At 43.0% G+C, this 27942-nt stretch overlaps 3 protein-coding genes across 9 annotated transcripts in view; 1 reads left to right on the top strand and 2 right to left on the bottom strand.

Annotated features, from left to right (window-relative positions):
- Nucleotides 1-5642, bottom strand: part of VTI1A (vesicle transport through interaction with t-SNAREs 1A) — a 224773-nt gene extending 219131 nt beyond the window's left edge. Inside the window, exons 1-2 of one of the 4 annotated variants that reach the window (XM_035132410.2) lie at nucleotides 5043-5642; nucleotides 2962-3020 (exon numbers count right to left, since the gene is read on the bottom strand). In XM_035132410.2, the coding sequence (XP_034988301.1) occupies nucleotides 2962-3020; nucleotides 5043-5136 (153 nt within the window). In that variant the 5' untranslated portion in view covers nucleotides 5137-5642. The remainder of the gene's footprint in view (nucleotides 1-2961; nucleotides 3021-5042) is intronic. The other 3 variants (XM_035132412.2, XM_035132411.2, XM_035132413.2) reach the window with 3 other exon arrangements.
- Nucleotides 5643-5703: 61 nt separating this feature from the next.
- On the top strand, nucleotides 5704-15934 carry ZDHHC6 (zinc finger DHHC-type palmitoyltransferase 6). The gene is made up of 11 exons (XM_035132409.2): nucleotides 5704-5847; nucleotides 8130-8608; nucleotides 9385-9476; nucleotides 9656-9815; nucleotides 10512-10673; nucleotides 12108-12161; nucleotides 13483-13650; nucleotides 13940-13981; nucleotides 14709-14854; nucleotides 14944-14984; nucleotides 15594-15934. The coding sequence occupies exons 2-11, from the start codon at nucleotides 8342-8344 to the stop codon at nucleotides 15695-15697; spliced, it is 1236 nt and encodes a 411-aa protein (XP_034988300.1). The 5' UTR covers nucleotides 5704-5847; nucleotides 8130-8341; the 3' UTR covers nucleotides 15698-15934.
- A 4955-nt stretch (nucleotides 15935-20889) lies between these two features.
- ACSL5 (acyl-CoA synthetase long chain family member 5) overlaps nucleotides 20890-27942 on the bottom strand; it is a 32300-nt gene continuing 25247 nt past the window's right edge. For all 4 annotated transcript variants that reach the window (XM_035132407.2, XM_035132404.2, XM_035132405.2 and 1 more), the window contains exons 15-21: nucleotides 27650-27722; nucleotides 26785-26873; nucleotides 26580-26696; nucleotides 24407-24550; nucleotides 23661-23762; nucleotides 22214-22285; nucleotides 20890-21074 (exon numbers count right to left, since the gene is read on the bottom strand). In XM_035132407.2, the coding sequence (XP_034988298.1) occupies nucleotides 20937-21074; nucleotides 22214-22285; nucleotides 23661-23762; nucleotides 24407-24550; nucleotides 26580-26696; nucleotides 26785-26873; nucleotides 27650-27722 (735 nt within the window). In that variant the 3' untranslated portion in view covers nucleotides 20890-20936. The remainder of the gene's footprint in view (nucleotides 21075-22213; nucleotides 22286-23660; nucleotides 23763-24406; nucleotides 24551-26579; nucleotides 26697-26784; nucleotides 26874-27649; nucleotides 27723-27942) is intronic.

Below are 27942 nucleotides of genomic sequence, written 5' to 3'. Positions count from 1 at the left end.
TTACTGAAGCCCATCAGTCACAAAAATGGTAGGAGATGGAAGCAGAGTTTGGTATCTTAACATTTAATCCATCTTTGGAAATTGCCAAGTTCTTTGTCAAAGCATTTTTTCATGTGGCAAGGAGTACCATAGCTCAGCTTTCCTAACACTAAGTACAGGTATTTGTTTTAGAGGTATTGTGATTTAGCATCCACATTTAAGGCAAGTTTGCTGATCCAGAAGCTCTCAGTCAGTAGAGCATGAGACTCATCTTGTTTCGACTTTGGCAGACCAACACGGCTACCTACCCGTAATAAATTTAAACTCTATCTATCTATCGCTGTCTGTCTGTCTGTCTGTCTGTCTATCTATCTATCTAAGTCATGGGTAGGCAAACTAAGGCCCAATCGCCTTCTAAATCCAGGCTGTGGACAGTCTGGGAATCAGCGTGTTTTTACATGAGTAGAATGTGTGCTTTTATTTAAAATGCATCTGTGGGCTATTTGTGGGGCATAGGAATTCATTCATTTCCCACCCACCCACACCCACACAAATATAGTCGGGGGGCCCCACAAGGTCTGAGTGACAGTGGACCAGCCCCCTGCTGAAAGTTTGCTGCCCCAATAAGTGATAGCATACCAGATGGTTAAAAGGAAAAGTGGTACCAGAGATGCCTGCAACCAGGGCCAATTGACATATTACAATCCCTGCATAGAAGCTATTGAAAAGAGGATCTGCATGTCTACGGCATCTCATTCACCAGCAAGAACATACAGTGTTCCTTACAGTATGGGTGCTGTGCAAGAATGCATGGCATTTTCATGGTGACTCTCCACAAGAGAACAGCCCACACACATTACGCTGCCAAGTGGATGTGTAGCAAACTCCAAACAGAGGCTAGTATACTTTCAAAAGTCACTAGCTCATCTGACCCAGAAGATGTTATTTACAGCCCAAGTACCACACAAATCCATTCACTGAGCACCTCCAAGAACAGATGCAATACTCTGTGGTATTCATCATTCTGCCAGCAACTGAAGTAGCCCTACAAAACTGAAGGTTATGGGAAGAAAGTGAGGAGATTCATTCTCTTTCACACCCACAAACTGAACCCACCATTTCATGCACATGTTTGTATAAACAAAGCCATTCAGATACATACAGGCACAGATCCCACTCCGTCAGTTACTCTTAGCCTCCTTTTGCTCACCATAACAAGTATGCCAATGCCCTTTGACAAGTGTGGCAAGCCCAATCTTTGGGCTCCAGAGGTGTGTGGGAAGGACAATGGTTTGTCCACTCCACAGCCACATGCTCCATACAGAGAAGCTGTGCTGCGGTAAAGGAAGCTGCCAGCACTCACTCCGGAGTCAAAAAGCTGGGATGGGGGAGCTTCCTAGGCTGGATCTACAGAGATATTTAAAAAATATATGAAAACCCAATGCAAATTACTGTTGACTTTGGGTTGCAGCTCTATAGCACCATCTGGTGTCACATTTTTATAACACACTTATAACGTTATCATTGACCTGTGTAGCTGAGACCCTTGACTAGCCTCTGCGCACCTCAACCATTGGCATAGCCAGGATTTATTTTTTTGGGGGGTAGGCTTTATGTTAGGGGGTGGCAGAACCGAGTTATCTGCAATGCAATTGGTCAGTTAGTTGAGTATGTTTAGTTATTTACTACGCCCATGACCTCAACAATGCAGCAGGCATATACACACTGCTTTGCTCCCTGATTCAAGGTTGCAGCCAAACCAGTGACCACCACCTCCTACCTTTTCTAATGTAAAGCAATTAAATCAGAAAACCCAGCACCTGCTCCAGCTTCAAAGTTGGAGCTGGGATGGAGACCAGAGAATTGTTCCGGATCTTGCATAGAGGCACAGTATGATGTCAGTGACAAGGCAATAAAGCATGTCAAGAGAAACAAACATTGTGTGACCCCTGATTACATGGAAACACAAACAGCAGGTACCAAAAAAAAAAAGAACAGTCATGCTTTACATAGCTACTGAGTTTTGATGTAAAGTCAGTGGCACACAGATTTCCAGTTAGATCTGTGTGCTCCAAAGTCTGTCAGGAAGCAGATTTGACCAGGGAGAGATCTGTGAACCAGTAGTTCATTATCAGAAGTGAAGAAAGGGCCAGGTGCATGAACTGCAACTATAATACGCACAAAACATGCACAGTTCACACAAAAAGAGCATCCACAGCTGATCACATACCCATCATTGCTTTCTCCCTACAATTATCTCTTAACCACTCCTCATTCTAGCCAAGCTATGACGAGATGCAGACAAGTTGCTTGTTCTAGCACAGCCTGCACAATGTTAAACACCTTCCCTGGGTTTTTGTTGTTGTTTTTTTGTCACCCTCTGGGGAAAATTTTAAGGTTTGTAGCCCTTTCCCACATTTGTGGGACAATCTACGCTTACCCAAACCCCTCAAAATTAAGAACAGGATAATGAGAAATCCCCATATCATTATGCCTCTATTGTTCTTTTCCCTAGATACAAAGTTCTGCTGTATAGTCAGTGCTAGTTTTTCCAGCAGATGCAACCTGTATGACTCAATGTGTGAACTGCTGAGAAAGCAGAAAGCCTGGTGCACTGGTGCCATCAAACTCAGCAAAGAGTTCGAGTTCACTCCCATCTCTCAGCATGGGATTAACTGTTTACAAAAACTATATTCCAACACTCTTTCATTTTAGGATCTTTTCATTTTCTTGTTGCCTCTTCCAGTAAGCTTCTTGGATAATTTACCTCCTCTCAGCCTTCCGCAGCTACTTTTGTTGTCTTTCATCTGCTTGCCCATACCTTGACATTTGGAACATTCCATGAGCTGCTCCCCACCTCTAATAAAAGATGGACATTATATGATAAATAGGCAATGAATATCCAAAGCAAGGACCTCTACACAGCACTGTAGCCTGCTCCCACTCTCATATGGCAGCACTTCTGCAGAAGTGAGAACTTACCAGCTCTCTTGCTTCTTCCAGCTGCTTCTCCACATTTGAAACCATTTGCTTCTTCTCATCTGAAAACAAAGGGGGTGGAGAGGGAGCACCAGTGAAAACAGTTCTGTTAATGTGAACTTCTATACCAATTTCATCTTCCTCTGTCATTTGGAGAGCAACAGACTCTTGCAGCTTAACTCGTGTGAAAGGTGGGTGTCTCTTTTGGGTACATTTGTGCTACTCAAGTTTTTGTTTGTGTGTGCCTGGAGAAAAGTGTGGTGTTTATTTTCTGGGACTCTGTACTATTATCAACCATGGATTTTTGAGTTAATGATCATATCTTTGGAGTCTTTTATAAGGTGAGAGTCTGGCCAATACTACACAACTGTGGGGGTTTTTAAAGCCTTTAATCCACACACCCAAGTTCTTGTGCTTTCCAGATGTTTTGGATTACAACTCCAATCAGTTCCAGAATACACAGCCAATATGCAGGGAATATGCAATTTGTAATCTAACAAGTAGGGAGAGTGATGTTGCACTCAGGTCTTGTTTGCAGGCTTCTCATAGGCATATGGTTGGCCACTGGGGGAATGGTATTTTGGACTACCAGCAGGCCTGGTAGAGGTTGGGAAAGTCTACTTTAACCCAACATTGTTTATTTTCATTCAGCAGTGTGGTGGTACATTTTGAAGTACATGAGCTCATCACAGTACAGTAGTCCCAAGGAGAGTCCAAATATATTGACCCATTATTATATACATACCAAAAAGCAGCAGTACATATCATAATACCCAATTTGATAAAACTAGCCAGACTGCAATCCTGGACATAGTTTCCTGGGATAAACATGGTTGAAGCAACAGAGCCTTTTTGCTTTATTTTCTTTTTTCCAAATTATTTTTATTAATTTTCCAAATTATTACAAATCAAACCAAATTAAATTAATTTAGGTTTTTTGCTTTATTTTTTAAAATTAATTTTTTATTATTATTCTTTCCCATACTGACCAATAGCATTCCTAATTCATGCAAATGGTAACATCTCTCTGCAAGATTGTCTGCATTTCTAATTAAAATCTAATAGTTGCATTTCAGCTGGCTGAAGATCTTTTGTCAAAGCTCTGGTTAAGCCTTTGCAGTCAGAAGTCAGCACCACTAAGTTCACTGGAGCTTACTACCAGGAGACCATGTATAGGATTCCAATCATGCTGAGCCTAATAAATTGCATGACTTCTCCCATGCTAATGTGTCACAATCAAACCTAAAAGCTGCTCTGGCAGAGGATGCCATCAGGTCTCCTCTGGAAAAAGTCCCAGAAGTAGTTAAATGGGCACTTGGGCTGCAATTCTTTGCACACTTACTTGGTAAGTAAGTCAGAAGGCCTTACTTCAAAACAGGTGTACAAAGGGCATTATGCGGTTTTCTATAATAGTGCGTTCAACTAGCAACAACCGGACGGGCTACAGATCTGAAAAAGAACTTGATTTTAAGGACTGTACACTGATGAAACGCAGCAAAATGGATCAAGAACTAGAACCAGGGCCAGATTTAGGTTTGATGAGGCCCTAAGCTACTGAAGGTAATGGGGCCCTTTATATGTCCAGCTGTCCTTTGTCAACAACAAATTGTTGCTGTTTTTTGTGTTGAATATATGCTATATGGTAATTTACGGACCTAATAGGTATCTAAAGCCATTTGCACATAACAAAATATGTATTTTATCAAAGTAATTGTTGAACTGAAATACAATTAAGAAGAAGTATATTAATAGTGATGGGGGGGGGGACAAGTGACTGGGGCACTAAGCTATAGCTTGTTTAGCTTATACGTAAACCAGGCACTGATAGGACTCAAGAGAAAGAGAGCACCTTGTCTGGACTCTGGAGTAGCCCACCCACCCAGCCTATGAGAGATGGGAGCTATTCTGCTGATGTCCTGCTTGTGGGCTTCCCGTAGATGTGGGTCAGCCGCTGGGGGAAACAGGCTGCTGGACTAAAACGGGGCCACCGGCCTGATCCCACGGGGCTCTTCTTTTGGCCTCACACCCGAGACCAAGAGGTGCCACAGCCGGGAGGCGAACCCTCTTCAGCCGCCACCGCTCACCTCCGAGCAACTTGGGCACCTTCCCGATGCGGTTCGTGATCTCCGCGGTGAGAACCGAGAAGTCCTGCTCGTAGCCCTCGAAGTCGGAGGACATTGTGGCAGCGGAGAAGTCTGGGTTGGAAGGGGGAAAAAACAACCAAGCGAAACGGCCGTTTGAGGAACAGAGGCGAGTTGGCGGGACCCTCTTCCTCCTCCTTCTCCACCAACGCCGGCAGCCGAGGAAACCAAACTCGGCTCAGCCGCTCGCCGCTGCTCCTGTCAGCGCTAGACTTCCGGGTTGCGCTCCATCAACAACATTCCCCCGCGGAGCCGCCGGGAAAGGTTCCGCTCGCCCACCGCGCGCTGGACCGCCCGACCGCCTTTCGCCGGTTCCCAACCTCTCCTGGCAAGGCAAGCTGCTCGGCTTCTAAAATTAGAAGCCTGTTAAATCAGGCGGCGGGCTACGAGCTGAATCGGACTCGAAAGTTAGTCCGAGCATGGACAGAGAGCTACACTTGCTCGCTCTCCGCCACAAAACGGTGGCCTCTTCGGATCCCGTTTATCTCGACGGCACGGGCAATGTGCGCTTGTTGTGTTTGAGGGACGTAATTCCGAGCGCACCTGCCAGGTTAGTGAGGGCACAGCGGAGTGAGGGCGGAACCGGAGGGTTATTCGTCCGGGTCCTACCAAGGTGCCCCGGGGAAGTGGCCGCGCGGAGCAGCAGGCGAGGGAGCAATCGGAGGTGGCGCGCGGTGCAGGGCTGGCGGGCGCCGTCTCGGGAGGACGCGGCGGAGCCTGTGGCTGGAGTGACTCTCGCCCTGCGCGGGTAAGGCGCCTTGTTCTACCCCGGGCGGGAAGGGCGGCCGCGGAGCCACTGGAGCCTCCTCGTTCTCTTCTGCAAAGGAATCCCGGAGCCCCTTTCAGCCCCTGGGGAGGGCGGGACGGAGGGGCTGCCTCGCGATCTGCCTTCGCCCCGCTCTCCTGGCTGCCTTTAGCCCCTTCTTCCTCTCCTGCTTTGGCCATGAGGTTTCCGCCTCTTTCTTTCTGGGTCTTTGATTGCTGCCAGGCAGGCAGGCACCCAACAGGTGGCGCTTTTCCTCTGCAAGAGGATGCGGTGCCGTTTCACCTGTGGAACTGCTGCCTGTTGCGCAGCCGGTAAGAGACCCGAATGCCGAGAGTTAGCGGGTACAAGACCTGCTCCCTTTTTTCTCTGACCGCGTACAGGGATGCATTTAATTATTATCCGGTTATCTGGGTTTTATTAAAGAATTCCCATGGGGAGACCAACGCCATGGCAACAAGCCCTGGGGGGAAAAAGCCTCTGGCGGCTTAAAGAAACCTTCCAGTGGCTTTCTTAAGTAGAATTTCCTTTTTAAATTATTTGCAGAAAGTTTTATGTTTGTGCTCCTCACATCAAATTGCTTGATCTGAAGGAGTTTTCAATGTTTGATGTTTTATTGTGTTTCTAATTTTCTGTTGGGAGCCACCCAGACTCCAGAGTGGGCGGGGTCTAAGTAATAATTTCTCCTTCTCCTCCTCCTCTCCAGCATTTTACAGGCTTCTCTCCTTCACTGTGCAGTTCAGTGCTAGTAAGCTAGAATGGAGGCAGCTCTGTCACATTTCCCTTTATTTTGTGTTCCAGCCCTTGGCCTGAAACTAAGTAGCTTCTCCTTTAGTGTTTTCATACTGCCAAGTGGAACGGTGAAATTGACTCTTGGAAGCCAAAAATTCTGCAAGCTTCTAAGGGTGGATTTGATGCTTGTATGAAATGACCAAGTAGATAGTCCCGAGGCCAAGCAGAATGTGGGAGCATAGTAGCAGCAAGTTATGATGACATTTTCCACAACAGGGTCCACAATAAGTATTTTCCAAATTTCTCATAGCTCATATGTTCTCATATGTTGTCGTGGGAAAATTGTAAGAACTGCCTGCTCTGGGCAAACCACCCTCTCTGTTCTGGAAGCTCCACCTAAAGTTGAGTAAATCCCTGAAGTAGATTATGTGATTCAGATGTAACTGATGTAGAGTTGTGATAGTTTCTTGGTCTCTTCTGTTGCCTGACTGGAAGTTGGCAATATCCTGTAACAAAATACAACAATATATTTCCCAGTAGGCATTTGGGGCTTAAAAGAAGTTTAACTTTCACAATTTTTCTGCAAAGGCCACAAATAAATAAATCACTCTGTTTGGATATTTATTTTATAATTTGTGCAAAAGAAATAGTTTGTGTTCCGTCCATTGATTATATTTAATGGCAGGCTGAATGTTGCCTCTGCTGTTTCTCTCTCATCTGTTATAATGCAAAATCACTTTAAATGTACGGGTGCTTGATGGACACCTTATTCTTTCTTTGTACATTACCAAGAGGGAAACATAGCTGGCTGAATGGACTGGAAGAAGTGGCTGAAATCCAAATAGCTGCTTAAGCACCTTCAAGGGGTGTGTGCTACCAAGTCTCATTTTCTTTGAAAAGCTGAACTCACAGTCACATCACAAACTACCAGAGTCTCAAAATCCCTTTGAAGAAAGATAGCCCCATTGGACACATGATTCTAGTTTCACGTTTCTTGAAATCCTTGCCAAGAAGTACTGAGGATACAGAATTATGAGTTCCTTATGCTTTCAAGAATGGGCTGAGATGAGTAACTCAAAAACAGGAAGATTGTTCTGTCTGCTTAGTGAAATAATTGTGCTTCATTTCCTTAAATAGCTGTTTTTGTGTATAGCAGATTGGTCAGAATAGACAGGAGGGCTATTGTCTGGTTTGGTTTTCTACCCCCCCCCCCCCAACCAAAAGAAGTATCATAGTTTGTGACTGTTCTTATTCCATAGATGAATCAGATTTCATGTTAAATGGTGCTTTTTAACAATCTGAGAGCTGGGCAATAAGCAGAAGAGGGAATGAAGGGCATAAGGACGAAGTCTGAAGGACACTTGGCTCATTTTAAAGCCAATAAACTGGGGGTTATTGGTCTGGTGTTGTTACGTCTGAACTGGGCCTGTGTGAGAAGCAGCGCTACATTTGTCAAGCTGTTTTTCCAATCCAAATAATTTCTCTTTGAAAGTATTGTTATTACTATTGTTTACTATTGTTCTCTCTCTGTTTAGGTGTGTGGTAGAGGCAGCCTTTCCTTCAGACACTCATGCTGAAGAACTTCTACACCTGATGAGTCTACCAGATACCGCAAAAGGCTTAACTCCAGCTACGTTGCACATGCTATTTGGACATGTAACCATTGCTATAGAGATGAAAACTTACGACAAGTGGAAACATATACCTGAAAGGAACCACCTGAAATAGGAATTCACGTTGTTGCAAAATGGGAATGCTTTGTTCAGTTATCAGGTTTGAAAATCTCCATGAACTGAAGAGACTGTGCCACTGGGGCCCCATCATAGCTCTCAGTGTGATAGCAATATGTTCTGCCATGGCTATGATCGATGCTGTTCTGTGGTACTGGCCCTTGGATACAACAGGAGGAAGTATCAATTTCATCATGCTCATCAATTGGACTGTTATGATTCTCTACAATTACTTCAATGCCATGTTTATTGGGCCTGGATACGTTCCCTTTGGATGGAAACCAGTAAGCAAATGAAATATGTTTTTAACCCATCACCATCTCTCTTTTTTACTTTTTTTGGGTGATCACAGCCTCCTTCCCAAACCTACCAGATCCTAGCCTAGAACAGGATCTCTGGACCTAGTTTTATCATGATCTGTAGAATCGGATCAAGATGGGAGCTGAATTTTCCCAGAGCACAATAGGAAACTCACTGATAACTCAGTCACCATCTTGAGCAATGTTTGTTGAGTATGAAATCAGCACCACATGTGTGAAGTCAAATTCAGTGATCACCTGGTGGCCTCTGGTGAGTAAAAAGTGCCTCCAGGTGACAAGGTGTACTGACCGTGCATTAGCTGCCAGTCAAATTATTCTCTTCTAAGGGGAACTTTCAAAATCTTCCTTCCTTGGAAAAAGATGGTTTAGAAACAGGTTCGTTTCTGGTGACTTCCTTGTAAATAAGTCCTGTTGACCAAAGTGGGGCATACAGCCTAATTTAATGTGTATTTACTTACTAGGAATTTCAGTTTTATCTTCTGTTAGTTTCTGGTGCCCCATAGTGGAAATGTTAATACTTGTGGGTATTGGTGCTTAATTATGCAAATGAATATAATATACTGAATTATCCTGCAAAGTTGGTAGTGCAGGGGTTTTTTACGAGTGAAGGTTGAGATTGCCATCTCATGACTGCTCAACCCAATTAGAGAGGAAGCTATACCCAGACAGAATAGCAAAAGAAAGTATAGACTGCATATTAGACTTGCTCCTTATTTGCCTTCTTTTTTTCTGTTTTTGAGGAAAACTCTCAGGACTGCATGTATCTACAGTACTGTAAAATATGCCAGTCTTACAAGGCTCCCCGCTCTCATCACTGCCGAAAATGTAACAGGTACAACTGCTTATGTCTGTATATTGTTCGAGTGCCCGATTGATAATCGTATAATACCCGGAACTGCTGAAAATGGGGTTGGAAGTGGCCACTAATTAAGCTTTAGTGATTGGGAGTGAGAAGGACTGGCTGGTGGTATGTTTGTTGAACAGGACTATTAAACTTGGATTGCTTCTTAGGTGTGTGATGAAGATGGACCACCACTGTCCCTGGATCAATAACTGCTGTGGGTTTCAGAATCATGCCTCCTTCACTCTCTTTCTTCTGCTAGCCCCTCTTGGATGTATCCATGCTGCTTTCATTTTTGTCATGACCATGTACACTCAGCTTTATAACAGGGTAAGAAAAAGCTCTTGACATCTACAGAATTGAGTTAATTAACGTCTGGAAATATAGGTGCTCCATCCCTCTTTAACCCTACCGTGTTTTACATCTGCAGATATAACAGGTGTCATTTGTTGTGTGATCAAACGCATGCCATCCTGGCACCAATACGGCTGCTGTCTCTTCGGAAACATGTGACTTTCGCTTTGTCCCGTGTCTAGACGGTGTCCTCTTTGTTATTTTTTCCTCTACCTGACCACAAGTTGCCTTTTCTGCTTATCTGCAAATAATCTCACAGGCACAGCTTAATACTGTTTTAAAGCAATTAAGAAATTAAGCTTTAGTAGAAAAGGAGAGCAAACCAAAGCATATTAATAAGAGAGAGAGACTTTTTAATTTAATCAATGCATTCAAAAGTTATTTCTGAGTTTGGGAGATCAGATTCCCCCAGTGGTACTTAGCACAAAACAGTGTGTGTGTGCCATCTGTGCAAGCTTGGGTTATCTTTTTTAAAAAATGGGGACCGCACCAAATATGTTCTTCAGGCAAGACATAATTTCTGAGATGCTCAACTTGCTTAGGTGTATGGTAAAATTTCTCAGTGACTTTTGAGGCACTGCCAAAATACTGTCATGCAGAAGCAAGATTCCTACCCGTTGCCTCTTCAGTCAGCAATTTGCCTGAATTGCTGCTCCTGGTTTCCTTTCATAGGTATCCTTTGGCTGGAGTTCTGTCAAGATTGATATGAGTGTCGCCAGAAGAGACCCCCGCCCAATCATTCCATTTGGGTTGTCTGCATTTGCTGCATCTTTATTTGCTTTGGGGCTTGCATTGGGAACAACTATAGCTGTTGGTATGTTGTTTGTTATCCAGGTGAGTCTGATGGTTTTTCTTACAAACTGGCTAAAATCTGTGAGATTTTGGTAGGACGCCAACCCTTGATGTTAAGGGGGACGACGACAATTCTTTGAGCCTTGTTATATTGCAAATCATTGTGTCTTCTGGGTCTTCTTTTGGTGCTGAGATGAGTTCATTTGAAGGTGCACCGTCATTCCCAATCAGCTGATCAATGCGGACAGCACTCATTCAGCAAGCGAGTTCTCAGCACTCATCAGATGATAGGCTTCATCAGTCGCACTCGGGAATTCTAGAGGGGCAGCTAAGTGGTGCAGCCCATCCCAGTCGCCTCGGTCCAGTGTACCTGAAGGAGCATCTCCACCCCCCATCGTTCTGCCTGGACACCGAGGTCCAGTGCCGAGGGCCTTCTGGCGGTTCCCTCGTTGCGAGAAGCCAAGTTGCAGGGAACCAGGCAGAGGGCCTTCTTGGTAGTGGCAGCCGCCCTGTGGAACGCCCTCCCATCAGATGTCAAAGAGAAAAACAGCTACCAGATTTTTAGAAGACATCTGAAGGCAGCCCTGTTTAGGGCTTTTAATAGATTGTTTAATAGATTATTTATTATTTAATAGATTATGTTTAATAGATTATTTTATTTCATTTTTCTGTTGTAAGCCGCCCAGAGTGGCTGGGGAAACCAAGCCAGATGGGCGGGGTATAAATAATAAATTATTATTATTATTTTATTACAATCCCCACAAGTGTTGGGCAGGTCAGAGTGGTTTGGGGAAAATGGTCACATGCCTGATTCAGACCCCTCCTGGGCCTAATTAGACCCATGTGGTAGGGGTTCCCCACCATGGCTATAGAGGTGAACAATACAGAGAGTAGTCTAACTGCTTGAGCTTTTACAAAGTTGCTTTTTCTCCATGGCTATTCTGATGATAAAATATTTCTTCCTTAAAATCAAGCAGGGGGTGGGAGACTCAACTCGTGATTCCCCCATGATTTAGTTGGTAAGCCCCAACTCTGGAATAATCTCACCCGAATTGTTTGTTTGTTTGTTTGTTTGTCTGTCTCTCACCCGAATTGTTTGTTTGTTTGTTTGTTTGTCTGTCTCCCTCATTGATGGTTTTCAGATGTCACCTGACAATTTTTTTATTTGCACAGGTTTTTGTAATCTGGTAATAGAATGTTTACTCCTCAGCAGCAATGTAGGTATGGCAAATCACTCTAGCCAGCATACCTACATATATGGCAATGTTACATTATATATACTCTTATATTCCTTGTATTATTTTGCTGTACATCACTCTGAGCTTTTTTGAAGAAAGAGCAATCTAGAGATATCCCACATCAATGAAGGAATATAATTCCCAAAAATGTTTCTCTGTAGGGTTCTGAATGCAGACCCTGTTAAGTGATTTTAGTTTGATCTACTTCTGCGGATAAATCTCTCCTTTTCTTTTTTAGATGAAAGTCATTTTAAGAAACAAAACTTCAATAGAATCATGGATTGAAGAAAAGGTAGGATTTCGTTCTGATGCATCTTAAAAATATATTTTGCGTTAGAGCTGCTCGGTCAGCTGAGAAACACCCCCCCCCCTTTCATTCAATGGAGGGGAGCCTTTGCAGATGCTTCCCTCCATAAAGATCCATAAAGACAAGGCTACCTCTTTCATTGAATTGACGAGTGTTTCCCATACTTAAGCAATATATGTGTTGTGTATCCAGGCAATAAAGTGAGCAGAAACGGGAAATAGTCTTTTAATCCTCACTGTGACTGTATCACTAGGGGTCAGTATAATATAAAGAATTCAATGCTTACTTGTATTAGATAATATTTGTTCAAGATGTACAAATGTGAAACATTTGCAGTATACAAAATCAGCTCAAGATAGTAAAACCAAAGTTAGTGTGATTCTGAAATGGAAGCAGTTTTGAAGTGGAAATTTTCTTATTATTGCATCTTTTAAAAATGCCGGGTTTTGATATTTCACATAAAATTCCACAGCCATCTCTCTGGGCAAAAGTCGATTCATTTAATCTCTACATCATTATATAAAGAACCTCAACCTATAACAATAATAATAATTATTATTATAGGTTGAGGTTCTTTATATTATTTATTATTATTATTATTATTATTATTATTATTATTATTGGTCTGAAATACAAAGTCTTAAAAAGCATGGTGTTCAAAAGCAACAATAAAATGGGTAACAATAAAAATGTTTTAAAGTAACTTTTAAATATATATATAGAGAGAGAACTCTTTTTTAAAGCACCCTTTTAAAACTTAATTTGTAATGTTTTGCTGTATTGTGGAGGCTTAGGCCTTAGAAAGCAATATCTAAGTATGTAGGCCAATAAGCTACAGTATATAATAGCTCCTTCCCTCTGCTTCTTAAATACGCCAGGGTCTTCCCCTAGGACCCTGCAAATTGTAGTGATGCTTCTGACTCCTCATAGGTTCCTTTTGCTACAGGAGTAGCAAACCACATGTTACTACTGGACTATAATTTACATCATCCCAGAACATTGGCCATGATATTTTAGGCTGTAAGAGTTCACAATATGTGGAAGGCTATCCATGTCCTGGCATGTACTTTTGAGTGCTGGGTTTCTCTCTTTTTTTTTCCCTCCACCTGACAAGTACACTGGGTACTAGCTCCTTTTAATTCTATTTCTGGTCACTGTCCATTTCATTGGGAGTTGTGCATGATTTCTTCTGAGGCAAATGAGCCACCGTTCACTCTCCCCTGCTTCTTATATATTAAGGTACATATAGTCCCTAGGCTGTGCCTACAACTAGCTTTAGGATTTTCTTGTCGCATTGTACTTGCAGGCCAAAGACCGCATCCAATATTACCAAACGAGAGAAACCTTTATTTTTCCGTATGACCTGGGAAGCAAGTGGAACAACTTCAAGCAAGTGTTCACATGGTCTGGAAACCCAGAGGGTGATGGCTTGGAGTGGCCCACAAAGGAAGGCTGCCATCAGTACAGTTTGACTGTAAGCTACTATTCTTCACCTCCTTGCCCCCACCTCACTATGAGATTAACTTAACTATATTGAAAGCTGGGAAATTGTGCTCCAGTGATATGCTATTTCCCCAAAGACACTCAAATCAGCTAACAGTAACAACAGAAAAAAAGAAAATGTAATCCCCTAAAGAAAACCCCAAATGCCTCAATATACATTCAGAGCAGGAAGTTAACAATCTCCAACCCATTTAATGATTCCAGCAAAAATACCACAGAACTGAGCCAATCTTAATTCTCCTATATGTTTCCTTTTGCAGATAGAGCAACTGAAACAAAAAGCAGACAAGCGAGTGAGAAGTGTAAGTATGTCTGCACTGCTGGTGTTTTAGCATATTGCACTGAAATCTGCCTGGGCTGAATGAACTTATTAATATAATTTATTTTTTAAAATGTAAAATTTTGAAGTTAATTTTCAGTGATATTTTGGGGAAGCATTTCTGCTAGGCATGTGATAGTCTCATTACAAAATAAAGCATGTGTATAGTGCAGGCATGTCCAACAGGTAGATCGTGATCTACCGGTAGATCACTAGACGTCTGTGGTAGATCACTGGTGCCCTGCACCCCTAAAATGACCTGAACCACCAAAACAGGGCTTTCCTTCCCTAAAGAAGCTCAACAGCTTTTACATGAACCCCCCCCCCCCAACATGGGCCTTCCTCCTTCCTAAAAAAAGCTCAACAACTTTGACCTGAACCACCCAAAAAGGGGGTAGATCACTCCCAGTTTTTAACTCTGTGAGTAGATCACAGTCTCTTGGAAGTTGGCCACCCCTGGTATAGTGTATAGCAGGGGTAACTAACTCATAGACTTACCAGGCCCCCCCCCAAAAAAATTGTGGCCCCCAAGTCTTCCACATTTAATTTTTTTTTTAAGTTGACGACTCCTGTGGGTCTCTGGTAGGAACAACACCAGTCGGAAACAGAAGTCTGAGCTTGTGTCTCATTTTCAGCATGGATAAAGCACTTTGTAGTCAGCAAGTAGCATCAAGAAATGCATTTTTAACAGAATCTGACAAAACCTTCAGGTGCGGTACCAAGCAATAGAAGACTACAGTGGTGCCTGTTGCCCTCTTACAAAAGGCTTGAGGACATTCATCACAACTCCATGCACTGAAGAACCAAGAATTTCGCTTCGCAAAGGGGACCAGATTTTAGCCACCAGAGGCTTGAAGTTAGTACTCACTTTGTTATTCAAAGTTCCATTGAAATATAAACCTGGGGCAAACAGTCTTACCAATTAATTTATTCATTATCTTTCAGACACTGGATGTACGGAGACAAAATTGACTCGGCAACTGATGGTAATTTTGCATTTGTGTGCATTACACTTTTTAAACTATAGTGTTTCATTTCAGTCTTATAATTTAATCCAAAACTGATTCCCCAAACTCATTACTTTTCAATGCTTCCGCACACAGAAAGTGTGAAACAGAATCAGGTCCTGGTCGGCGAAATAGGTGTAGGGGTCTGATACAATAAAAAAATTAAAGATTTATATAAACATGGGGCTTTCGCCAGCCCCAGCGATCTCGAGTTCTAAGGGCAAGGCCTTCCGAAGATAACCTAAGAGTAGCTTGCAAACAGCATGTAAAACCTGCAGAAAAGGTGAATCAGATCAACACAGCATCTACTAGCGACCCAAACAAGAGCAATGTGCTCACCATCCATCTGCTGAGACTTATCTAGGCTAGATTTCACCAGAATATTAACTGCTTGTCCATAAACTGACAAGTGTTGTGTTGTTTTGGTTAGCGATTGCTGGACCTCTGTTAGAGAACAGCCAACATCACCTGGAGAGTACCCCATTTGGCTCCCCCTGTTCTACAATGATTTGGGGAGGGAGGGAAGTAAAGGTGCCTGGGAAATGCTATGTTTTATGGCTAATTTCTGCTGTTTTCTCTCACTGCTAGATGCCAACAGAATCAGAGGCTGGTTTCCAAGGAGGTGCGTAGAGAAATGCCTGTATGATTCTGAAACAGATCAGCCAATGGCCAAGGAGAAGAAAACAAGATAGCCCTTTCCCTGCTTTGCTTTTGGAAACGGAAAGGTTCCTTTTGGACCACTGTCCTTTTACTTGAAATATTCTGTACATTGTTCAGTGCATAAATCTATAGCAAAGTGTTTTCGTATGTGTGAGTGCTCACAAGGATGGCTCCCCTAGTGCCATAATCTTAAATACTTTTTGCCATTTCTAAAATGGAGAAAGCCATTCCATTAATGCCTTTTGATATTAAAACTTTGCAGGACAGAACATTTGACCTGTTTTCCTTTGTATTTAATTTTAGTAGCTTGTTTTATATTCTGCTTTCTCTGCCTATAATTGTTACATTCCATTGGCCTTTCACCCCCCCACCTTGGAAGCTGGGAAAAAACAGTTGGTTTAATGAATGCCAATGCTGGTGAAAGATTTGATACCTAGGATTATTTTAAATTTTGAAATCATGTGCATTCCCCCCCCCCCAGAATCACACACACACACGTATTATGTATGTATTATTATTCTATGGTGCATAGTAGCAGGTGAACTTACTGCTAAATTGCTGGATAATTTTTGCAGTAAATTTTTGTAGTAAAGTTGTATTATATTTGTCGTGAGCCTAAAAAGACAATATCACATTGCATGTGTAGTACCTTCATTAAGTTATTCCTGTTTGCACTGAGGGCTGAATGACGTGAAAATTGACTTCAATAGGTTGTATGTTGATGAGAAGTAATTAACAATGGGTCATTTGTTCATCTATGTTAAAGCAGGCAGTCATAGAATCATAGAATCATAGAATCATAGAATCATAGAGTTGGAAGAGACCACAAGGGCCATCCAGTCCAACCCCCTGCCAAGCAGGAAACACCATCAAAGCATTCCTGACAGATGGCTGTCAAGCCTCTGCTTAAAGACCTCCAAAGAAGGAGACTCCACCACACTCCTTGGCAGCAAATTCCACTGCCGAACAGCTCTTACTGTCAGGAAGTTCTTCCTAATGTTTAGGTGGAATTTTCTTTCTTGTAGTTTGAATCCGTTGCTCCGTGTCCGCTTCTCTGGAGCAGCAGAAAACAACCGTTCTCCCTCCTCTATATGACATCCTTTTATATATTTGAACATGGTTATCATATCACCCCTTAACCTTCTCTTCTCCAGGCTAAACATACCCAGCTCCCTAAGCCGTTCCTCATAAGGCATCGTTTCCAGGCCTTTGACCATTTTGGTTGCCCTCTTCTGGACACGTTCCAGCTTATCAGTATCCTTCTTGAACTGTGGTGCCCAGAACTGGACACAATACTCCAGGTGAGGTCTGACCAGAGCAGAATACAGTGGTACTATTACTTCCCTTGATCTAGATGCTATACTCCTATTGATGCAGCCCAGAATTGCATTGGCTTTTTTAGCTGCTGCATCACACTGCTGACTCATGTCAAGTTTGTGGTCAACCAAAACTCCTAGATCCTTTTCACATGTACTGCTCTCAAGCCAGGTGTCTCCCATCCTGTATTTGTGCCTTTCATTTTGTCTGCCCAAGTGTAGTACTTTACATTTCTCCTTGTTAAAATTCATCTTGTTTGCTTTGGCCCAGTTGTCAAATCTGTTAAGGTCATTCTGAAGTGTGATCCTGTCCTCTGGGGTGTTAGCCACCCCTCCCAATTTGGTGTCATCTGCAAACTTGCTCAGGATTCCCTCAAGCCCATCATCCAAGTCATTGATAAAGATGTTGAACAAGACTGGGCCCAAGACAGAACCCTGTGGCACCCCACTAGTCACTACTCTCCAGGATGAGGAGGAGCCATTGATGAGCACCCTTTGGGTTCGGTCAGTAAGCCAGCTACAAATCCACTGAATGGTAGCATTGTCTAGCCCACATTTTACCAGCTTCTTTACAAGAATACCATGGGGCACTTTGTCAAAGGCCTTGCTGAAATCAAGATAGGCTACATCCACAGCGTTCCCTTCATCTACCAGGCTTGTAATTCTGTCAAAAAATGAGATCAGATTAGTCTGACATGACTTATTTTTCAGGAACCCATGCTGACTTTTAGTGATCACAGAGTTTCTTTCTAGGTGCTCACAGACCGTTTGCTTAATGATCTGCTCTAGAATCTTTCCTGGTATTGATGTCAGGCTGACTGGGCGGTAATTGTTTGGGTCCTCTCTTTTCCCCTTTTTGAAAATAGGGACAACATTTGCCCTCCTCCAGTCTGCTGGAACTTCGCCTGTTCTCCAGGAATTTTCAAAGATTATTGCCAGTGGTTCTGAAATCACCTCTGCCAGTTCTTTTAATACTCTTGGATGTAGTTCATCTGGCCCTGGAGACTTGAATACATCTAAACTAGCCAAGTATTCTTGTACTACCTCCTTACTTATTCTGGGCTGTGTTTCCCCTGCTGAATCATCTGCTCCATATTCTTCAGGTCGGGCGTTTTTTTCTTTCTTGGAGAAGACTGAGGCAAAGAAGGCATTGAGGAGTTCTGCCCTTTCTCTGTCCCCTGTTTGCATTTCACCATCTTCTCCTCTGAGTGACCCCACTGTTTCCTTGTTTTTCCTTTTGCTACGGACATACCCATAAAAGCCCTTTTTGTTGCTTTTAACCTCTCTGGCGAGCCAGTCGTAACTCAGGACCTCCTTTTCTTCTCTTCCCTATGCCAAATCCTCTGGTTGTCTGAACTTCTTCCTCATAGGCCACGGGTGTTATTTTTTTTTCACTAAATTTGTTAGCTGCCCCTCAGCATAGGACAGGTTACAGTTAAAATATAATCAAAGCAATAAAATGCATGGAGAAACATCAACGCCAATAAAAGCCAACTGAACAACAATGACAGCCATTTATATAAGATGTTGTAATGTTTGGACAACTAAACAATTCTCTGGTGTCAAAAAGACAAAGTTTATACTAGTGGCGCTTTTCGGGGGGGGGGGGCATTCTAAGCACAGGTTGCAACAACTGAAAAAGCCCTCAGTGCCCCTCCTAACATCAGATGGTGGGAGAAACAGGAGGACCTCCGGTGAAGGTTGTAAAGTCCCAGCAGATTCACATGGGTGTATCTACACACAAAACGTTCTGGAAATCCTTAAAAAAAAAGTTTTAAAAAATACATTGTCTTTTCCATAAGGAAGGCTCACCATCACCATCTAGTGTCACATTGTATATTGCACTTAAAACACACTTAAAACTTTGTATTTGCAACCATGGTAGAGGTGGTCCTGCAAGCAGCCAAATTCTGAGAGCCACTAAGGACTTCGAAGACAACACCCAGCACTTTTCTGTAATATTCACATTCTAAAGTTGCCTCTGTAAATATAAATTATCCCGTGCAAACTTGCAGTTAGAGGGTTTTGTTCCTCATCTGAAGTACTTGGCATTTCTCTTTCAAACCACCCCAGATATATCATCCAAACCAGCTCCTTAGTTTCATTTCCCAACAGTTCCTGCTCCAAATTGGTTCAACCCCCTCCCCTCAATAATTTTAATGGCAGGTTGGATTTTATGGCAACCCCCCCCCCCCCCCGGCAAATTAAATATCCTACCCAGATCACCCGCTAACTAATATGACCCAACCAAGCATTGAGACATCTGAATAGCATATTTCTCATTGCCCATTTCTCACGTCATACTTGTAGGACTTCTCGATGCCGCTGGACTAAATTTGGTTGACATCAGTTCAGGTTCTGAAAGCCCTGCTTAGTCATGTGGTCTAAGCATGGAGAATCATGATAGCTGCTAGTTGTACAGCTGTAGACACTAGTTTTCTCAGTTTTATTTTGGTCTTCAGGTTAAATGAGCGATTTAATGCAATGAGCAGCATCTACTAAGAATATAGACAAATAGCTCCGATTTGATGGGAAAGAGGTGCTTTGATAGCAAAAGTTGCAAAACATCCCTGACAGATCTCCCCTCTATATCCCCCAGCCCCCATTTGTAGGCTGTGTTTAACATGCCTGTATTTCTCCTCACCACAGGCTACCGTTACTAGTCTATGCTACAACAGATCAAAGGTACTCTAAACAAAAAAAAATCCTTCCAGTAGCACCTTAGAGACCAACTAAGTCTGTCATAGGTATGAGCTTTCGTGTGCATGCACACTTCAGATACACTGTATCTGAAGAAGTGTGCATGCACACGAAAGCTCATACCTATGACAAACTTAATTGGTCTCCAAGGTGCTACTGGAAGGAATTTTTTGTTTTATTTTGTATTGACTACGTCAGACCAACACGGCTACCTATAACAAAGGTACTCTAGTTACTCATCTGCAGTCCTGTCCCTGTAATCATCTTTGAGCACTTTGCTTTTGGGAGTTGCAAAGAGAGCTGGAGCACTTGTAACCAGCAAGAGTCAAGGTCCCATTAATAACCATGCACCTTGACATTAAGGGCACCTTAAATCTGTACAGGAAATGAGGCACCAATCTTGGTGATCCCCAAGATGTCCCCCTCCCTAAAAAAACAACCCCACAACCCTTAAATTTTGAATAGATTTTATACATGCTTGAGGGAAGTATCCTTCCACGTACTTGGAAATGGGACATTTACCATCATGGAATTCAGAGAACTGCAAGATGTACGAAGTCAAAAGACGCAAATTTCAGAAAGTGCTATCAGTTTATTTTTTCACATACACTTTCAGCCAGCAGGAATAGTTTGCACCTTAGTGGAATTTGGATACCCAGACGTTAAAAAATAGGCATTAAGTACATTTATTGCCAGTGATGCATTTGAGTACCCATCACATAAGGATGACATTCATGGCTTTTTCTCCAAAAGCATATACAAAGCTAGAGTAAATGACTGTACAAATCAAGACTATATTACATGGGGCAGAACCTTTCAGTAAGATTAGATTAAGTTAGTGTTTAAGCATACTGGTCCTATACAATCTCATTATGGCAGATAGAACCATCAATAGTTTTAAGAGATGTCTTCAATACTTTCCCATACTATCTTCCAAAGAAGGTAACTATCATCAAGTTCTTCCCATTTAATTTAGATTTATACAAATCACAAGGGACAACGGTAGTCAATGAGGCAGGAAGGCAGCTTCCACCATTTGCTCTGAATACAAGTCTGGCATGTTCCATTTGAACAACATAGTATATTACATAAGATTCACCACAGCTGGTTGTCACCTTAGCCAAACATGTTTTTTCTTTAAAGAGGAAAGGACACTTAGTTGATTCAGGTCCTTCATTTTTCGGCTGTTCAGGGCCTACCAAGTGCTTTCACAGTTCACTGTAAATACAATTAGCTGAGGCTCCCCGCCCCCTTACTACATATTAGCAGCATAGATGGCATCAATTTGACTTCTGAAGAATTTGGATACTTCTGCTCTCTTTGCCTTCAGTGTTGGGGTCAACAGTCCATTTTCAACTGTGAGCATCTCTGGATGGAGGTAGAGATCTTTCACCTGGTTGTGGAGACAATATTTCTGTCATAATTGTGCCTCATGCATTTGTCTGAGGTAGGACAGTTTGCCTTATACCCAGGTTCCCTCTTTACCTTTGAGAAGCTATACTCTCTAGCCCTTGGGATCAAGGAAATCTATAGTGCTTCCTCAAACAGGCCCCACCCCTATTTTGTTTTTGTATCAAAAGAGCTAGTTGTTGACAGCCACCATTTCACAACACAGCAAGTGCCCCGGTAAAGGTAAAGGGACCCCTGACCATTAGGTCCAGTCGTGACCGACTCTGGGGTTGCGCGCTCATCTCGCATTATTGGCCAAGGGAGCCAGCGTACAGCTTCCAGGTCATGTGGCCATCATGACTAAGCCGCTTCTGCCGAACCAGAGCGGCACACGGAAACGCCGTTTACCTTCCCGCTGTAGCGGTTCCTATTTATCTACTTGCATTTTGACATGCTTTCGAACTGCTAGGTTGGCAGGAACTGGGACTAAGCAACGGGAGCTCACCCCGTCACAGGGATTTGAACCGCCGACCTTCTGATCAGCAAGCCCTAGGCTCAGTGGTTTAACCCACAGCGCCTCCCATGTCCTTACATGTCCCATGTACTTGGGAGCAAAGTGCTAGAACCGTTTGTTACTGTATGGAGTGTATCATGCAGATTTCTGGTGTGATAATCTTGGCTGTTGGATGCCTGCCCCACATCAATAGAGGCATTGCAGGAGATCTCTGGACTTGTCAGAGATCAAAGTTTGAGATAGAAATCTGAACTCCATGTCCCAGGATGACAAGATACCTTTGAAACCTCTTGGAAGTCCAGAGATTTATTTATTTATAATTTTCACTTTTACAAATTTCCATGTTTACTGAAGTCCAAAGATTTAAGACCAACTACTTTCCCTGTAATTCCTCCAGTATCTATGACAGACACTCAATGCCTTTTGTAAAGGGTTAAGGGCAGAGCACTATGGAAACATTATGGTGCTGATTTAAATCTTTTTATAAGCCCTTTTATGCATCCAAGCTTCTTTCCAACACAGTCGGAGTATGCACAAACCCATCCCTCTACTTCTGGAGTTTTGCGTTAAGAGTTCATTCTCTTAGAAGCCATTTAACAGCAATAGCCTTGAACAAACTACATACTCACTTGTTCAAATGACTTGAGGCCAGCTTCTTTCCCCAACCTGATTATGTCTGTCAGGATAGCTTTTTTCACTGCCTAGAAACAAAAAATATATTGTTAGGATTTAAACCAGGGTGTTTGAAAAACTTTTAAGTTTATCTTAATGCCTTTAGAGACCAAGACTACATAAATGAAAACCCATTTCAGACCTGGAAATGATGCAAGTAGTCCCATAATATCTTAACAGATTAATGTTTACCAGTAACTAACCTATATATGGTAGCAACAAGGTGAAAAACAGAGACTTCCAGAAGCAGGTTACTGGTGTAAGTCACCCCTCTATCCCAGTCAGCATGGTTGTGGAATCTTTTTAGCCAATGGTTTTCCCTTTCTACGAATCTTAACTTTATGGAATGAATTCACATTTGTTCTGCAGGAGTATTTTTCAGGAGTCAAATCTCACATTGTGCTAGAAAGTGTTTCTTGGAACTTTTTAATGAGTTCAGTTCTCTGCATTTCAATGTATGCAGTACCATTTCAAGGATTGTTTTCAGGCTAAGGAAGGCACTAGATTCTAGAAATCTGAGAGGAATGTACAGACCCCAAACACACATTCTTTCTCACCCACAGCTGCCCAATCCGCTACCAGTAGTTGTTAAAGCCTGACACCATGAAGCAGTTTAATTCTTAAGGGATTTGTGTGGCTTGGTGGTGGAGTGGGAAGAGATCCTCATAAAGCCATGTACTTGGCTTTCTTTCTTTTGTGAGCAAAAGAAAGAAAGGACCATTGCCTCTAAAACCTTTTTTAAAAAACACCAAAGGGAGGTTATATGCAAATTAAATACTGCACTCACAAAATTCCACTTCCAAGATTGCTGCCTATTTCTTAACACACAGTTGTTCGCACCTCGGCAAATGTGTGGGTTAAGCTTGAACATGGGGAGTTTTACTAGCACAACTTTCTAATCAAACGACACGCTCAAGATACATATGAAGTTAACATGCAAGTTCAGACATGAAAATGCTGCTAAAGTAATGACTTTCACTGCAGTGACAATTATAATAATTGCCTGCTCCTCTCGCTTAACCCACTATACCAGCCTAGGTTGCCAAAACACAATTTAGAATAACTGTTCTAATCGCATATCCAATTTCCTCCCATCTTGGTTTAAAAGCTACCTTGCTTGAATCTAGTTTAGTAGACCGTATTGTAGGATTGGGTATACATGAATAATTTTAGCATGAAGCAGCTATTTACAAGTTTATGTAATATGGCACAAAAGACTCCCATATCGCCTCATGCAAAACTACATATCCAAATACCACATGAGAGTCAAGAGGCAAACAGGCCCTTTCATTATCGAACTCTGAAATCCAGTTTGCAATCAGACAATTTCCCCTTAAAAGTTCACCAAATGAACTTTTATCTTCAGTAACTTGGATCTTCACAAAGTGAGAGAAAGGCACTTACTGTATTTTTGCAGAGTTCCTCGAACGAACCTTTAACTCCCAACTTTGCCGCAAACTCTGGAAGGGTCTCTGGATCTGGAACCACCACACTCACCAAGAACGACTGTAGGAAGAATGAACATTCAGACTCCAGGAAAAAATGGGTGTGGGTGTGTTGTAGGTAAAGGGACCCCTCTGGGGTTGCGGCACTCATCTCGTGCTATTGGCCAAGGGAGCTGACATACAGCTTCTGGGTCATGTGGCCAGCATGAGAAAGCCACTTCTGGCGAACCAGAGCAGCACAAGGAAACGCTGTTTACCTTCCCGCCAGAGCGGTACCTATTTATCTACTTGCACTTTGCTATGCTTTCGAACTGCTAGGTTGGCAGGAGCAGGGACCGAGCAATGGGAGCTCGCCCCATCGCGGTGATTCGAACCACCAACCTCCTGATTGGCAAGCCCTAGGCTCAGTGGTTTAACCCACAGTGCCACCCGTGTGGCGGGTGTTGTATGTACTCGTTCCCAAAGATTTCCACTTGGGCACATTGAGTTCCTTTGGATCTTTGGGCCAAAGTGCCAACATGTCGTGTCATACTATAAAGAAGTCAGCTTTTATGATCATGCAATCCATTAAGGTCTTCATTATGTCCCCGCAAGTCCCCCATCTCAGCAGCAGTGTGTGTCTTGACCATTCTGATAGAACTGCCTGGCCCTAGAAACTAGTTAGCACAGTGGCTGAAGACACAGCTCTGAACAGGGCACCCTTACCTGTAGGCTATCTCCATGCACAAACACCTGTGCTACAGGAGCACTTCTGGTGTAGATGTTTTCAATCTTTTCAGGTGCAATATATTCTCCTTGAGCTAGCTTGAAGATGTTCTTTTTTCTGTCAATTATCTTCAATGCACCACTCTGAGGAGAGTACAAAAACACGTGTGGAGACAGGAATAGAAATCTATCTATATCCCACATGTTTCTCCCAAGAGCTCAAAGTCGTGTACATGGTTCTCCCACTCTTTATTTAATCTCCACAACAACCCTGTGAGGTAGGTTAGGCTGAGAGGCAGTGATTGGCCCAGCAAGCTTCATGTCAGAGTGGCGATTTGGACTCTGGTCTCCCAGCTCCTAGTCCCACACTCCAACCACTACACCATACAGGCCTAGAATTCCCAGAGTGGTTTAATGATCAATCCTTCTTCACAGGGAACTCTGGGAATTGCAGCTATGTGAGGGGAATTGGGATCTAACAACTTTTCGCCCCCTTAACAAACCACCGCTCCCAGAATTCTTTGTGGAAACCCACGATACCATAGGGTTTTAAATGCATTATGTAAATATAGGCCAAGTAGAATGCTTTAAGAATAAGGCACCAGTGCCATATTCAGCAATTCAATCTTTGAATGGTGCATTGATAACAAACCCAATCAGTGGCTTTGGGGAGAGTTCTTAGTGCCTCATCTCTCCTAATCTACAGTGCACTATATGCAAGAAAGCATGCCCTTGGGCTGTATTCTTCATCACCAATTTCACAACTTGTAATAGAGTGCACACTTTGGGGTACATTAATTTATCTTGCTATTTGAAGGACACATGGGGAATGCTTACTGCTGCAACATACCGAGAGTCGCAGTGAAGTTTTATCTTATTTTATACATCAGATTTGTGTTTGGGTGCCAATCTTTGCAGGAATAGCTTCCTTCCTTGCAAGGGAATAATGATTGCAAATCTCATTTTGAACATTTTCAAGTATCCTTTCTAGGAGCCATTTTCTACAGCCAGATGCAGAAAAGTTTGGAGACAAAAATGGAGGCCACTGCTAGATAATCTGTTTGGGAATTCGTCCATGTACTGTATGTTTGTGGGGAGGTTATAGGATATCATGTTAAGCAATTGTTATCTCACATTCCAGCATATTTTAGTCCACAATTTTATTTTGTTGGAAGTGGGTTAGTTGCATCAGAATTCCAAATGGTGCAACCTGGAATTAGCCAGCATACTGTTCTGTTCAAATAATAATAATAATAATAATAATAATAATAATAATAATAATTTATTATTCATACCCCGTCCATCTGGCCGGGTTCCCCCAACCACTCTGGGCGGCTTCCAACAAAATATTAAAATACAGAAATCCATCAAACATTAAAAGCTTCCCTAAACAGGGCTGCCTTAAGATACCTTCTAAAGGTCTGGTAATTGTTATTCTCTTTGATCTCTGGTGGGAGGGCATTCCACAGGGTGGGTGCCACTACCGAGAAGACCCTCAGCCTGGTTCCCTGTAACTTGGCTTCTCGAAGCGAGGGAACCGCCAGAAGGCCCTCGGCGCTGGACCTCAGTGTCCAGGCAGAACGATGGGGGTGGAGACGCTCCTTCAGGTATACTGGACCGAGGCCGTTTAGGGCTTTAAAGGTCAGCACCAACACTTTGAACTGTGCTCGGAAACGTACTGGGAGCCAATGTAGGTCTTTCAGGACCGGTGTTATGTGGTCTCGGTGGCCGCTCCCAGTCACCCGTCTAGCTGCTGCATTCTGGATTAGTTGTAGTTTCCGGGTCACCTTCAAAGGTAGCCCCACATAGAGCGCATTGCAGTAGTCCAAGCGGGAGATAACTAGAGCATGCACCACTCTGGAGAGACAGTCAGTGGGCAGGTAGGGTCTCAGCCTGCGTACCAGATGGAGCTGATAAACAGCTGCCCTGGACACAGAGTTGACCTGCGCCTCCATGGACAGCTGTGAGTCCAAAAGACTCCCAGGCTGCGCACCTGGTCCTTCAGGGGCACAGTTACCCCATTCAGGACCAGGGAATCCTCCACACCTGCCTGCCTCCTGTCCCCCACAAACAGTACTTCTGTCTTGTCAGGATTCAATCTCAATCTGTTAGCCGCCACCCATCCTCCAAACGCAATGTAGTCAGGAAGCTGCCTCAGTGACCACCAACTTACCGGCATCCATTTCCCAATGTCTCCAGTATGAAGCCACCCATCCCGGTCAATAGCTTCACTAGTTTTCTCAGGATCCTTCAAGTAACCCTTGAATACATTTGGCCCCTTAATGCAAATCTATAGAAGGCACACAAAAATAGGTGTTAGACCCCATCTATTTTAAACTTCAGCTCACAGAATGCCACTTCACAAAAAAGGAGCTTACCTCTCCTTCACCGTTAGCTGCAAAGTAGTTCATTTCAGCAACATCGTCAAGTTTTACAACGTTGCAAGCTAGGGGGGGTCCGACGTGACCTAAAGAAGAACACCCATGCAGTTTTTTCTTGGTACAATCTTACCTTCTTTACCTGTCTTGGCAGCTGTTTCAAATCGCCAAAATTCCATTGAGGTGCGTATGAAGAAGGGCCAAAAGTGGCTGTTGTATCAACCCATTTCTTATTGCTACCACTTACATATCGAAGTAACTGTTAACTTCCATAAGCCTAAACGGTTAAAAAAAAGTCTCTCCCACCTCCACAGCAGAAAAGCAAACTCTGAATAATCAGATTAGAAGTTGTCTTAAGTCTAACTCATCTTGCCAGTATAGCCCATTCTGCTAGTAAACGGAAGGATAAGTCACATTTAAATGCAGGAGAAGCAAAAATCTGTTGCCCTCCCCACCCACCACCCCCACAATATTTATGTGCTCAGTTACATAGAAAGAAGAAAGCAGCCGGGTAAACTGCAAAGCATCCAGAGCAGGCATCCCAAAACTGCGCCCCTCCAGATGTTTTGGCCTACATCTCCCATGATCCCTAGCTAAGAGGACCAGTGGTCAGGGGTGATGTGAATTGTAGTCCAAAACATCTGGAGGGCCGAAGTTTGGGGATGCCTGATCCAGAGAAGCCAAAGGAAAGCTCTCATCTCCCCCTGGCCCACACAAACACAGAAGATACAACTCGTCCAATACTACCTTGCCCATCATAAGATGTTTCTTTAACTCATGCTGATCATCTATTATATGCGAATATAAGCCAACTGAAGCCCAAATCATAGTTATCAGCCTCACTTAGAATTTTAAGAAAGCATACCAGTTGTCCAATCTCCCGGTAATGAAAACGTACAACCCGCTGTGCATTCTGTTTGGCCATATGCTTCGAAGATCTGATTTGGAAGACAAATATTTAATTAGATGGCGCCCTTTAGTTCCAGTTCCAGTTTGGATGGGTTTGTTTTTTGACAACGTGGAGTCTACATGAACAATTCAATGAACTTAAGCCCAGTCCTAGGCAGGTTCTGTCATGACAGAGATCCACTGAGGTCGGTGGTACTTCCTAGTGGCGTTGCTCAGAAGTGGAGCCTATAGGACTGGATTATTTGTGAA

The sequence above is a fragment of the Zootoca vivipara genome, chromosome 5, assembly GCF_963506605.1.
Source record: "Zootoca vivipara chromosome 5, rZooViv1.1, whole genome shotgun sequence".
NCBI classification, from domain to species: domain Eukaryota; kingdom Metazoa; phylum Chordata; class Lepidosauria; order Squamata; family Lacertidae; genus Zootoca; species Zootoca vivipara.
Note: the sequence above shows the minus strand (reverse complement) of the source record. Positions and strands in the feature narration are given on the sequence as shown.